General features: G+C 40.8%; 1 protein-coding gene across 1 annotated transcript in view; it reads right to left on the bottom strand.

Moving 5' to 3' along the window:
* TSPEAR (thrombospondin type laminin G domain and EAR repeats) overlaps positions 1–15,227 on the bottom strand; it is a 136,477-nt gene that overhangs the window by 31,239 nt on the left and 90,011 nt on the right. Inside the window, exon 8 of the mRNA XM_069225716.1 lies at positions 10,352–10,538. Within this exon, the coding sequence (XP_069081817.1) occupies positions 10,352–10,538 (187 nt within the window). The remainder of the gene's footprint in view (positions 1–10,351; positions 10,539–15,227) is intronic.

Genomic DNA, 15,227 nt, shown 5'->3' with positions numbered 1-15,227 from the left:
TATTGCTAAAATGAATACCTTGGGTTGAAAACGTTGGTCTTTCCCAGAAGATCAAGGTGGATTTTCTCTCCTTCAGTGTCTGGGTCATTATCTAATCTTGTTTGGGGACTGACACTTGGGCCACTTTTACAGTGTTTGCCTTCCATTTTCTGATCCATAAATGCTGCTGTGCCACTGCCACCCAGATGGATGCCCTCAGACTCCAAAAGAATCAGCCTGTGATTTCAAGATTCTGGATCAATCCTCTCTTTCCAGCATCATTGCTGAGAGATTCTCAAAGTCCTCTACTCAGTCCTTTTCTATGGGAAAGTGTGGCTCTGCAGTCTCCAAAACATACTTGTAGCAGAAGACACATGGAAACAAGGTACTGTACAGTTCATTCCACTTTCTCATTATCGTGTCTGTTGTTTTTATTTATTATCATTTAGTGCACAGTCTTATTGGAGATTGAGAGCAAAAGCGCATTGATATTGTAGAAATAGATCCTAGGTAAAGCCATCACTGGTTCAACTTCAAGAAAAAGTTGAGTCTTAATGTGGAACAATTCTCAGCAATTCTTCTTTATGAACATTCTATCACAGTGCCATGCTCGTTTTGCCCAATGGATGGAGAGATGCAAAAGCATATAATTATATATTAGAATGTCAACATCTGTGGGATCTTCTTCTCCCGAAGGATTTTACACCTTTTTGTCAGCCAGAGCTGTGCTCACATCCTTATCCAACAGTTGCTGCAGTACAACCTGTGACCATGAAACACCCTCCACAGGAACTGAATCAATATACTCCAGATTACAATTCAGTGTAGCATGAGTGGTTTGAAATTTACAACAGAAGCAGTGTCCGAAGAGTTGTCTCTCCCTAAACCATATCTCCTTTTTCATGAGTACTTGGAATATCTGTATTTTGGAATGCCCCAAAAATGAGAGAATTTGGGTCACAGGTACAAGATACATGTGGTGTCAACTTATACATTTATCCCTCTGAGGAACTAGTTTTCACAGTTTTCCATTTTTTTTTTACCTGGCCTGAACAGCTACTGGATCTCTTGGCAAAAGTTCTACTTGAGTCTAAGTAGACTATCTTACAACTCAGCATACCACATTACCCTCGAAAAAACCCAAACACTTCGCAGAGCCCATTCAACTGATCTTGTTTTTCCTTTGCCCTGATTCCACATAAACAATCTGAAAACCTCCTCGTAAACTCCAAACGTTACAATTCTGTGATGAGGTAACTGTAGGCATCCTAGCAGGTAACGGGTTTCAATCTGTGTTTCTGTGGTGCCTATCATCGGTAACACATCTGACAAATATGGTGTTGTCCCATCCAGCTTTTTCTGACAGTGTCATGACGTGACCTTTGAGCTACGTACTCTTTACCTCGCTTTGTGCGTGTCATAAATACTGCACCAAATAGCGCTACATTTTACTTTTGTTGCCTACCTCGGCAGTGTTTATGCAGCACACATGCTACTAGTATAGGCCATAGGGCGTGCCCTACAAAGCAAGTATCGGCAATGCCAATAGGTCTCGCCTTTGCGATTGTTAGAGCTATTGGCGCTGTAAATTAGAATATTTTGTACCCATGTGTTTTGGTTTGGAGTGGATGTGTGTGGAGTGGAATTATGTGGGTTGTATTGGAATTGTTAGTTGTGGGATTATGTGGGGTGGAATTGTGTAGTGTGTAGTGGATTTGTGAAGTGGAATTATGTGTCATGGCGAATAACATCTTTTTGCGTTTAGGAAGCGCTGAGAATGTTTTATTCTCTTGTGATTTTTTTAATACAATGCATTATAGTTTACTAATCTCCATTTCCTGGTTTAGTTTAACTTCTTAAATCAGCACTAATATGCCCCATGAAATAAACGCAGTGCTTATTAATCACATCTAAGCAGTGTGCGCTATGCTGGTGGTGTTGGCCCAACTATTTGTACCAACTGTATGTAACTGGCAACATGCATCCAGAAAGGTTCATAAGCAACGTGTACCCAGAAAAGCATATGAGCAGTATGTACCTAACAGTGTTGCAGACTGTAACAAGCAGCCTTCTGCTCATGGCCGTTGTTGCTCATCTATGTTTACTGGAGAGGGGAACCATGAGCTTTGTACTGGGCTGTTAATGCCCAAAAGCGTGTGAATGTCAAAGTAAGCCATGTCACTGCACTTCGATCACACACGGCTGCTGTAAACAAGAACCGAGGCCCTCCACCACCCGTACAACATGTGGCTACTACTAAACGTTGCTCCCAGTCCCAGGGAATAACAGCCCGGGTGAGAATACACAAAATGGGGCACACTCACACTGAGCTAGAAAAGATGCGCAAACAGGAAAGATAAGCAAATAATACATAGGTATGAGGTACACGCAAGGAGTGTGTACACACCAACTTGGAAAAAACACAAAGGGTTACAAACGTGGGCATACTATGGCGGTACGCGAAGGTGGGAGTCATGCATTGTTAGAAGAGACACATACAGGTGACAGTCACAGAGATGCCCGAGAACAACATGCAGGATAAGTACACAGGTACGTACACAAGTCGCAAGGATATCTGTAGGTCGTAATCCATTTGCATTCACCGTGCAGCGAGACAGGGGAGGCACACAAAGACAAAAAGAGGGGATTCGTTAGGTATTGGTTCATGAGCATTATTGAAGTATATCTGCTGCCCTGCAATCTATCGTGTTGTTTTAAGCTTGGCTTTTTGTCAGGGCACAGGGCAGGGTCGCTCACATGGGTGCCCAGCATTTATGTGCTCCTCTGAGTCTGAATGGTCCCCACCCTATTATTTGCGTGTGTCCTTATTGTTAATGCAGAAGTTTTAATCCCACTAAACCAAGTGCAATTACTCCTTTCAAGACTTCCTAAAATAACACTCTATGTTCTTCAAACAGCAAAGGCGGGCACAGGCATTTATTTTCGGAGTTGCTGCTTTAGTCTTAGCAGTGCCCGTTCTATACTGTGTCACAACACTGGCCTTTCTCACTAAAACAGATACAGTTTAAAATAGAAATTCCTTTGTTCTCTAAATGGGTAATCAAACGAGGTGAACTTTATCTGAAAGGATGAAGTGGATAACATTAAGATTGTTCTTCTATGATTATAAAATAAAAGGGAGAAAGCTATGGGGTACACCCACTGAGGTCATATGCAGGTACACAGGGCACAGACCACACACGGGTACACTGGGGTACACAGGTATGCTCACAGTTTGGAAGGATACATGAAGGGCATGTTCCCTTTGTATTCTCCGTGTAGGGGGTGCAGTGTGTGCATCCACTGAGCACGTAAACCTCTGTTATAAATGTTGAAAGTATGACTGTATATTTGTACATGCATTTTAATAACCGAGTTGCGTTTATTGAGAAGAATGGAAGACACTTAACTTAAAGATAGTGGTATGCACTAACCACTGGGAGGTGCCCGTCTCGCACTCTGTGTCCGGAAGCAGGGACTGAATATGGAAAGTTTTCTGGTACCAGAGAGTGCAGTCCTACGTCTATGTTAAAGGCACAGGCACTTCTAAGAAGTGCTTGTTATAAATGCAAGTTAGCAATGTGGTGTAACATACAGAGCTGCCTACTTTGATACTGGGGAACCGGTTCGAATCTTGGCATCAGCTCTACAAAAATAAAAAACATTGATCACAACAAATACAAATAAACTCATAACAAATAAAATCCGTACTGGCACGATTGACCTCCCTTCGGTTAACGCACACAGGAAACACAGCCCACATCAAACAATAAGCCTAAAGAAAAAAAGAGTGCACCGAAAAAGACATAAATAAACGAAAGATTAGGAGGACATGTAACAGGGGAAATAGCCAGCAAATGAAAAACACATCCAAAGGCGGGACAAATAAAGCCAATGCCCCACTAAGAAGCAAGTATTTCCAAAGAGCAGAAAAAAGAACCACCTAAAATGCTGGGCATGTTTGAAGTCCATAGATGAGATACACCATGTCTCGAAAAAGACAGCACGTGCTGCCTAGACGAGACCTAACAAAAGTGATTCTTCATCAGTGGGGCACCGAGCAGCGCAGGAATAGCACACAATGGCTATAGGTGGTACCATCTGAAGGAAAGAGGATGGGGGAGGGGAATATGTTGATACTGTAGCTGAGTGGAATTCGCCACACTGATGCTCAAGCACAACACCAGCCTTCATTCCCAGCACAGTGGGGCGGGCGGGTGGGCTATTTAATCCTATCCTCTCAGGGCAGAAACCTGGCCGGACATAATCAGTCAAAATCCCAAAGCCAAGTGTGTCATCCCTCGCGCACCTCATGATACAAGGTCAGGCTACAGGAGGCCCTCCGTCTAAACTTATCTCAGGAAATTGTTTCCTGAGCGAGGGGAAGAGCGCTGCAAGGGGAGATTGTCTCAGCAGAAGTCAATCACATCGTGTCCTCCTGCTGGGCGAGGACGCATTTCTGTCTCAGTCATTAACCTGCCCACACGGATCCTGCTGCTTCAAACTCACAGGCAAAATATGCAATTTGAGAGTGGGTTATCACTGCACATAGTCTTTGCTCGGTGTCTGCTGTCTGAGTCATTTCAGATAAAATGTGTATTTCCCTGTACAATTACCGTGATTATTGTTATTGTTTCGTTATGGACTTTTTCATCTCAAATAGTGTCATAAAAGCCTGTTTTGCAGATGAATTGTAGAGGGCCTCTTCTGATATTTCTGTATAATACAAAAATCTAAGGTTCAGACCTCGTGGCAGAGACATTTTAAGGCATGGGCATAAGTGTGTAATGCCCAAGGCCCCCACCTTACCGGGCACCAATGGGAAAGGAAACGTTCTATGTAGCTCACTTATGCGTGTTTCTGTACCTGATGTATAATTCAATCTTGGTTGGTAACATAGGGCTTGATTTACCAGTGAATGAGTAACAAAATTCAAAGTTGTTCCATGCATGACCCCCAAAATATTAGTTTTCCCGGGCCCCTGAAGTCCTTAACGTGGCACCGCCTCATGGTCATCTTGAAGCAGGTATCAAAGGGGCAAAATCAGGATCAAAAAAGTTATGATACAGAAATAGGGAAGACAACAAAGTAAGAGTAAACAAGTTAATGGGAATTAACTTCAGTCTAGAGTGTTGGCAGGAAGGAAAAGGAGAGGAGCTGATGTCCCAGTATTCCTTATCTTTTTTCTGCCATCAATAGTTACACTTCCGACATCATCAGCTCTTACTTAACATTTAAGACATTTAAATTTACAACTCTGACAGTAAGGCACAATGGGCCAGCTGTTCTAACATTAGGAATACTGATTATCCTACTTGCGATTCTCTCTGAATCGCAATTAGGAAATCGGTACTCCTAATGAATGAAACCCTTTTGAGTTTCCTTTGCGATGCCTAGTGAGTCGCAAATAGACCTAAGTCATGAAACCCTATTGAGTTTCCTTTGTGATTCCTAGTGGGTCACAAATAGACCGAAGTCATGCATTTTAATGAGGTAGGTCGCAATTTGCAACCCATTAGGAATTGCAGCCATCACAGGGATGGTGGCCTGCTGGGGTCAGCAGACCAGTGTCTGTGATTGCTTTTTCATAAAGTAATCTTTTTTTTAATGCAGCTGTTTTCATCAAAGGAAAACAGAATGTGTTTAAAAAAGAAAAAAATGAAAAGTTTCATTTTTATTTTTTAGCAGAAGGCAGTGGTCTGTGAGACCACTACTTGCTCTTAAAGGTGTTTTTTTAGACATTCTTAAAGAGGAATGGGTCCCAAGAGGATCTCTTCCCATTTGCGAATGGCTTACCACCAACTTTGAGGTCGTCATAATGTGCGAATGTTTTGCGACAGTAATCTGGTCGCAGAACATTCATACATCCCATTATGATTCGATATTTGGAAGAGATGCCCTAAACTAGCCCCTTCCAAATTCCAAATTGGCATGTATTCAAAATTCCAGACTGGGATTTGGTAACTTTACCGAAAAGTACTTTCAGATTAATACATACCAAAATTGATTTTTCAGGTCACAAATGTCCGATTCTGCAAATTGGGCCTTTTGCAACTGGAAAAATGCTTGATACATCTGGGCCAAAGATCTCAGTGTGTCAGTGTGGAAAGAGCGCTCGGAGAAAGAGCTCCAAGTCTGACTGCCTATATCTGTCATCATAGCAGTTTATCCTGTGACTACCATCCCAACAGTCCCTAAACTCTGGCCATTTTTATTTGGGTATTTATTTATTTACTTACGTACGTCTTCACTAATTGTCTCATTTAGTGAATACTCTACTTAGCAACATGTCAGAGTACTGTACAAGGCATGTTTTAAAATAGAGCCAGCCATATTGACTGTGGTAGCGTATGAGTAAACAACTAGGGCATAGATACGGTTGTCTCACCTTTTGCAGATGTAATGATTTACAGCAAAACTGACGTGTACATTTAATACAGACATATGATTAGTGTCAGTGAATATAAAAAGTATAAGCCACAACAATGAAGAGTTCAAAAGCATCACATTGGTCTTACATACACTGGCCAAGAGTACACCAGTGCCAGGATAAGAGAGGACGAATGTAGAGAAAGTGGAGCTGGAGAGAATAAAATTATTTCAGGTAGCAAATAAACTGTACATGACGAGGTAAGAGATGCATGTAGAAGTTGCCAGGACAACAGCAACAAAATCGCATATCACAAGTGGGTGGGAGGAGGAAAATTGCAGGGAATAAGCAGTTATGCAGAAGGAAGCAAGAGAAGCCTATTAAACAGCCCCTACAAAGATCACACAGTATCCCTCTGTACAACGGAGCTATCTCACACACTCATTTCACTAGCATATATTAGCAGAAGAAATTAGGGGTGAGCTTACAAAAAAAATCCTCAGCGTGCTTTGTAAGCAGAATATAAAACCCAGCCTACAACACACTCAATCATTTTAAAGGTGAAGGAAATAGCCATTTCCTCTCGTGGCAGGCATGTCTCAAAGTCCTTCTTCTACGTTTTTTGTGTGCATCACTCCAGACATCCTGCAAAACACTGTCATCCTGTATGTAGGGGGTGTTTGCCTCCAATTCCTAAGAGGTTGACAAAGACAACCACTCAGGAATGAATATACTACTGAATCTTGGGGCTGGGAATATCAAGATACGCTAATATCATGAAAAGAATATCGAGGGACAAAATATCAAAAGGTAAGTGCAAACAGAAGTAAAGATTTACTGTTCTTAGCTCCACATCTATGCACCTTAAAGATATCGACAAGGTACATGCATGTGGAGTTTGGTACAGAAAATCTATATTTAACTTTCAGTATTTTGTCTTTCAGTATTGTGTCCCCGATATTGATGCCATTGAGATTCCTAGTTCAATATTCAGGTGCACACCTTACAAAGCTGCTCTAGAAAAAAAGACCCTGTACCTTGCTGATTATGCTGTGCTTATATTAACAACATTAAGATCCATCAAGGCTCTTTCTATGGAACCCAGAGCACAAACAGACCGGGGGTAAAGGAGGAAGTGGGAACTAGGAGGAAGTGCCGCAGGAGAAACCACCCAGGCAAGGGGAGTCTTTAGAACACCATTAAAGGTTTGATGTGTCTCTTTTGTATTGACATTGAGGACATTCATCTATAGGTAGCACTGCTTGGGTGTGGTGTCCTTACTGAGTCTGCTCTTATGGCTGAAGACTACTGATAAACATTTCGAATGTTTTGATGTGCTGGGAAGAAAAGCAAGCCAATTAGGAGAAAACAAGGACACGTGTAAGACCTTGCCCACTCTGTGTTGAGACAAGCCAGAGGATCCAGCCCATGGTTAATTGATGGTAGGCCTGTTACCACTGAATACACCTTCTCTTGAGAGCTCTGCGTTAAGGGAAAAAAAGGTGTCACCTGTCTGCATGGAGATGAGCACATGCAGAGTCTTGCACAGGAAGTACAATGTTTAGTTTAATGGAAGCTTTTACACTACAAAATGTCTGTGGAAGGACTTGGCACAGGTATTTTCTTTGGTCCTAGACCCGAGAAGCAAGACTGCCTCCTGTCCCGTGACATCTCTTCAAAAGAAGCACGTTTTTTTAACTTTCTGAAAGCAGCTACTTTACAAATACACATTTGAATAAGAGAATTGTTTTGTAATGGTTTCGATGAACTATACAAATACATATGTTATAATATACACACGTTCCATAAGAAGTCCAGCAATATCACAGTGCTAGGTGGTGGTGCCTTTGCAGTGAACCATATAACAACAACAACCATTACAGTGTCAAACTTTCGTATAGACAAAAATTTAACCTCAACATGAGCATTATAACCATTGGCAGTTACTTCAAATTCTAGTGGCCAAACTGCTAAGCCTGGAGTCGGCACAGCAAACCAGCCAACCAAAGCTTTTGGCTATTGGTAATTCCATTGTAGGTTCCCCTTTTTTAACTTCACTTGTTATAGTATTCTTGTAACCAGACCTTCTTGACTGATATTGTTGCAATTTCTGATAATTTGGGCCTATACCCACAGGATAAGCAGTGTGTTTCTACTCTGCCTTTCATGAATATTTTCCTGTTTGGGTGTGCCATAGTTCTAACTAATTTCTGCAATTATATTACGCTTAAGGTCGAGGCAATGGTCATGTTTAAGCAAACGCTTGGTCAATGTGACAGTCGTGTCACTGTAAAGGTTGTCAATGTGCTGGCCTATCGCATAGTACATCTTGAATTCCAGTCTTTGCTATTTTGGGATCTATTCACAAATCTGATTTTCTACCCACAAATTAGTAAAGCACTTACCATTTACAAAGTGCACACATATACACTTGTGTAATGCTAATGACAAAACAGGCTTAAGAGTGCAACAGCACAGACTTAGACCCAGATTTACTACTTTTTCACGCAGCGCAGCAGTCAAAAATGCTGCTCTGCATGAGAAGGTGAGAGAAGGAGCTCTCCATATGTACAGAGATGGGGCGCTCTCCTCCCCGCTCCCTAGCGCTGGTGCAGAAATTAGCAGCAGTCTGCTATGCACACACCCTTCCAACAGTGCAAGGGTGAGTGTGTGAGTCTAGCATAGGTTTTGGACTTGAAGGTTTACATTCCAGTACAACATACTATGCTTAGACGAACTTCAAAAATGTTTCCCACTTTGTGTGTGTGCTGTACAGTGCAGCACACATGCAAAGTCGAAAAAGAAAGGAAAAATAAAAGCATTTCTCCATGATTGCACCTATTTGAAATGGGCACTATTTTTTTGCTCAAAACCCTGCCAACTTATTTTAGTGAATATCATTCTGCGTCAAAACCCTTTGGTGGTTGCATAGGAACACCCATGCATCACCTACGGTAATCCCCCCTTGGAGCTACGTAATGCAAAGCAGCTCTATGCGCTGCTTTGTGTTATTTTCAATTGATTTCCCAGTGCAAAAAAAAAGTAAATTGGAAAGAAAAGATTTTGCGTGGATTTTCATCATTTTTCCAACGCAAACACGTGCAAAATCTTAGTAAAAATACTCCTTAGAGTCATTTAAGCACCTCATATTTCCAATCACTAAAACTGCAGTACACTACCATAGAAATCAACAGAGGCAGGCAATAACACTAATAAACATGGAAATATATCAAATATATTAAATTAAATATCATGTTAAATTAATTGTTCTTTAAAATATTGTCAATTTTAATACTAAATATGTTGTAAAATAAATAAATGTTAAATTAATAAACACATTAAATATAATGTACTGTAAATGATATTTTTTAAATTTAAAACACAAATTAAATAATATGTAAATACATAACTTGCATCGAAGATTGTGACAATATTCATCATAAAATATACTTTACTGGTTGGGGTGGAATTACAATTTAATTTAATTTAAAAAAATAATGTAAATAAACATTTGGAAAAATAAATTAAGATAATATGTCATATAATGTTAAGTATTCTTGCACGTGTGCTGTTCCTTGTTACTCTCGTAGTGTTAGGCAGATACGAATTATAGAAATTTGTTTCCATTTTTTTTTAATCACAAAATTATTTGTATTAAGAATTTCGAAGAAATCTGTATTACTTTCTGCAGAGCGATCTCGCTGGGGGAGGTGTAGATTTACAGGTGAGGATATATCCGCACTAAACTTACTGTTGTGACTGGGACCTTTTGTGTTTATATTTTAAAACAGTGGAGCTTAGTTTTATTTAACTGAAAATGCAAACTGGCGTTAGGCAGAGGAAATTAGACTCCTTAACAAGTACACAGTGAAATGTAACATTTTAAGTGCTGTACAACACTCTTTATAAAACAAAGTTCTAATTAGTATCTAATTCAACTTTGTAGGAACTATCCACTCAACCTTTCAATGTGTCGTTCTAGATGTCCTCGGAGTATCTTACCTTCTCGATGGTTAGCCACAGCAAGGAAGGACTCCCCGTCAATCTGGAAGGCTTCCCAGTCCCTGGCACTGTGCGTGAGGATCTTCTGATAGACCAGGAATTTCAGCTTCCAGTGGTTCCACTTGTAGATGACGGAGGACTCCTCACCCCGGCCATTCTCTTCAAAGTTGGCCACAACGAGGAAGATCTGAGAACGCAGATGTAACATTAATATTCTATGTTGACTGCCTCTCTGCTTTTCCCAGCTCTATGGGCGAACAGAACCAGTGATACTTAGAACAGAATAATTCATAGGTAGGTTGGCCAACAGGGAGGCTAGGCGATTTTTCAGACAGTCTGTCTAGCTTATCCAAATGTTACTTTCAGTACTATAATAATAGAAATAGAATATTGCATTTGTCTACATTCCTTGAACAAGTACAAAAATAAGTGTAGAAAATAAAAACAGAAAAGTACTAGTTATGACTTATTTTGTAAAACGAGATGCCAAATGTATGGGATTGTGAAATAACTTCTGCTTTGAAGGCGGCTTCGTGTAAACATGAATTTCCTTCATTTGAGACAAAGTAGCGTCTATACTTTCTATCCTGTTTGAACTGCACTTACATTTTAAGAATTTAAATTTTCTTTTGCTCAGGCGGTCAATTGTTTTGCAGTTCAAGGTGGGCGAATTAGCACCATCTGGGCATCATTTTAATCGCTATGATGCCTTAATACAACAACAGGTGAAAGGCGACCAGTTGACTTTTACAAGGTGTCCGAAAGTGCACGCTGATTTCAATGTGCAACGTTTAAGCCATTAGTGACCCATTTCAGCCTAAAACATGTTGTTTGAGGATGTCAGCAAATTATGGAAAGGGCGATGGATTACGTGAAAAGTTTGTCAAATATATATTTAAGCACAAGACGCTGGAGCTGCTGACTTGCACACTCCCAGCGGTCCTGCGTGTAATCTAATACACATAGTAAAGAAGTATTTGTGGAGATGAATGCAAAGTGGTGGGCCTGACAACCCTTCTCTACTGGCATACTCAGACTTAAAGGATATGTTTTTAGCAACACATTTAGCGGTTGGAGATAAATTGAATAAAAATAAGCAGAGTGCTCACAACCAGTGCCCACGTGTGCAAAAACCTCTTTATGATATTCCCTGTGTCACCCCCCCAGAAGGAGCTCGCAACACATGCATAAACACTTGAGTAGCAGCATGCACAGGGCTGTGTACCAAGTGCTTAATTTGTACTGCTGTTGGCCAGTGCTTAGCTCTGACCCCCATCTCTAAGCTCTAGCATAGATTTATAGATACCCTCCACGTGATCTTACAGCACAGCCTCTAGTCGAGCCGGCAGGTCTGGGTGATCTTTGCAGTATGATGTTGCCTGAAGTGGTCTACAATGTCATACCAAAGACAACAAGACCATACCCAAATTGTAAAATATTATTACTTGCTTCAGGCGAAGAAAAATCAACCTGTTTCCATCAATCCTGGTCCTTTGAAAGTGATAAAATATATGGAATAGGTGACTATAATTATCTGCGTTTAAGGAAAGGAAATGAATAGAAAGGCTTCAACCCCGGGACCTGCAGCAGGTTTTCAATTTCAATCAGCGACACCTGAGATCAAAAATGGACTGTCCTGTATCAGTGTTTTTTCTCCCTAGGACAACTTGGTTGGAAGTTGGACAAGGGACACAGGCCCAAGTGGCATGAAGTGACACGGAAGCTCTGGGACAGTATGCAGCATGAGCCAAACATTAAGGGGCAGAACTAATAACAATCGACGCAGCACAATGCAGCAAGACAACCTGCTGCACTGCACCAAATGGGGAGGTCAGGAATGCACCATATCTTAGTAGATATGGTGGATTCATGCTCTCTCATAGCTTTGGCACACTAGTGTCTGCCAAGCGGCATTGCAGGCACCCTTGAACCATGGTGCAAAGGTGCCTGCATTGTAGGCAGGATTGTTTTTGGGCAGAATTGGACAACTTCCTGCACAAAAACAATCCTCTGAGGCTTTTTCCTCTTTCTATGTGTGATGCAGACAGCAGCACACATCGAAAGAGGGAAAAACAAGGTGAAGTGAACATATTTTTTCTCGTCACCCCTCCCCTGGGAAGGCGTAGCATTTTGACAGATTACCAGGTTTACTAGTTTTAGTAAACCTGGGAATGTGCCAAAAACCATGGTGGATGCATGCAAATGCCCATGCTCCACCCTTGGAACACCTTCCCTGGGCGGAGTAACACAAGGCAGTAACTTGCACAGCTTTGCATTACCCTAGATTTACTAAGCTACATAGAGCCACACAACATGGCTCTGTTCAGCGTTGTAAATTTCACTTAAGGACTTGTATTGCATCACCTTAAGTGACACAAAGCCAACAAAAGCCCTTGATAAATCTGGCCTTAAGTTGTTTGTGTGATATGTAGACAGAGTCTGAGAAAACAAAAGCTGTCAATAGGTTGGTGAGATGAGCCACAGAAACTGTTGTCTGTAGTTTACAAGCTTCAGTGCTAGTGACGGAGCTCAGGAGGTTGAGTGCTTGCTGCAGTGATCTGTATGTACAAGTTATGATGTCAGTAACCTAGATTGGCGGTTTAAAGCACCTGCTGCATAAGTGTGTGTGTAGACACATGGGGGTGTGCTGATGTATGAATATTCTCAAGGTTATATTTATGGTATCCCTACAACCCCTTCGCACTGCAACGTTTTTGCACTTAAACTCAATATTGATCTGGAGGTGGGTACACAAGTGTTCACACAATTATGTGAGTGCAGTAATTGGTAGGGATACAAAGTGAGACTGGCACAGCAGATCATCCAAGTAAAAAGTCCACAAAGCTGAGCATACCCATTCTATGCCACTTTTGTATCTTACAGTGAACCTACTGTGATTAAACAAAAAATTAAAAACAGATTGGAATGAATGAAAAATGAATGTGATGGCCAGTGACTGGCATTGAAACAGGCATTCAGTAGCTCTTGCAAAGGCCAGAGGATGTCGCCGGCCACAGTTGGCACCTAAGAAATACCTTGGTCCCTGGGATTTACTTTTTTTTTTATAATTTGAGCACTGTAATACAAGGGAAAAATCAAGAACATAACATGGAATATCTACTTTCTTCACACATATGGGACTAAACTGAAGAAAATGCCTCTGAACAAGGTTAGTGGTGGCAAAATCAGTACAATAATTTTTAAAATGTTTGGCAAAGGCACCGGTGTGTGTCAGTAGTGTGAGATTAAAACTGAGACGTGGAGACAACATAATGCCCAGATATATTGACAGGCAGGAAAATTGGCAGACTAGACGCAACCGGAGTAGGATCTTATTTTCTGTCAAGGTCCATGGATCGATACCCTTGTCAACATGCTTCATTATAAGTTCATATTCAAATAGGAAGTGCTAATTGCCAAACCAGCTCCCAAGAAAGAGGTGCGATCTGAAACTTAACAAGTATGCTAAGGGACCTGAGGCAATTTAATGAACAGAAGTAGGTCTGGCAAGTAATGCCGTATGAAGCCAATTTAAAAAGGCCCTTCTATTCATTTCAAGATTTTTGCTTATCACTCTCAATGCATCTGGGTAGGTTATGTTATGTTAAACTGTGTATATTGACCTTGATGATCACTGAAGGGTCCTTTTAAACTCAGACCTCAGCTTACCCCAAGTTCACCATGGAGGCCAATTCACCAAAATACCAGAGACAGCGCAGGTGACAATCTGCACCCTTAGCTTTCAAGGATATCTCAAGCTTGTTTGCTGTTAAGGGCAGTAAGGCATGGGCAATGAGTGGAAAATAAAAGTAAATAGGGCTCATGGAACCTTTCTTCCTTTCTGCTCCCGCTGTTGTCCTCATGACCCCTGGGGACCAGGATATCTGCAGTGCTAGGGATTGGCGTTCACGAAGTGGATTTAAAAAGCTACTTCAGAGGGATTAGCCAAGTCTTTATAAGATGATAGAAGACCAGATTATTCCCTGTGACATGAATGAGTGGAGGAAGATGATGGAGGATGTGGCAGACCTTCATAATATTGTCAAGGCGGAAGGACACCTACTGAATATAGAGTTGACATTGGACAGTGGCAACATCGATGTTCATTGAGTAAACCTAGATTTTTATCTTTGTTACAGCCAAGAAAAGTGCTAGAAAAAGGTAATACCCCCAACTTGATTTGATGTATTCCCGTAAAAGCATCAGCACGTAACTTAAGAATGTCTGAGACTCCATAGAAACATTCCCTTGACCTTTACACTTACATCCATCTTCCATCTATGTATCCATCCACCCATTTCATCTAGCTGATCGCTCCCCATCCTTTCAACATTCCATCCATCCATCCTTTCTTTTATCCATCCGTCTATCCATCATTCCTTCTGCTCTTCCTCCCATCATTCACTCATGTGTTGATCCTTCTTTCCATAGTTTTTTTCACCTGTCAATAAATCCATACATTCATCAAATCTTAATTTTCTTCCTTTCTTTGATCATGCTTCCACACTTACACCCTTCCTTTCTTTCCAATCTTGCGTCCTTTAGTGTTAATTTAATTTCTTTCACTATTTCCTGTCACTGTTACCTCCATCTCCCACTTCTTTAGTCTCCCATCTAGCCATATTTCTTTCTTTTTTAATTTCAATTTTAATAACTTTTCCAAAAACAGACAGAAGTAAAGTCACATTTGAAATTGTTACAAAAGATACATAAATCTAGAGTGTACAAATTAAAAATGTCAATCCTTTCAGAATATGAAAATATTAATAAACAAGAAATACGCAAGTAGAAGAAATATAGAAAATTACATTCTACAAAAGTATAAAATAATAATCAAAAGAAACTTATAATCAGTCATCTAAAATGCTTACATTAA

The sequence above is a fragment of the Pleurodeles waltl genome, chromosome 3_1 (genome assembly GCF_031143425.1).
Source record: "Pleurodeles waltl isolate 20211129_DDA chromosome 3_1, aPleWal1.hap1.20221129, whole genome shotgun sequence".
Taxonomy (NCBI): Eukaryota; Metazoa; Chordata; class Amphibia; order Caudata; family Salamandridae; genus Pleurodeles; species Pleurodeles waltl.
Note: the sequence above shows the minus strand (reverse complement) of the source record. Positions and strands in the feature narration are given on the sequence as shown.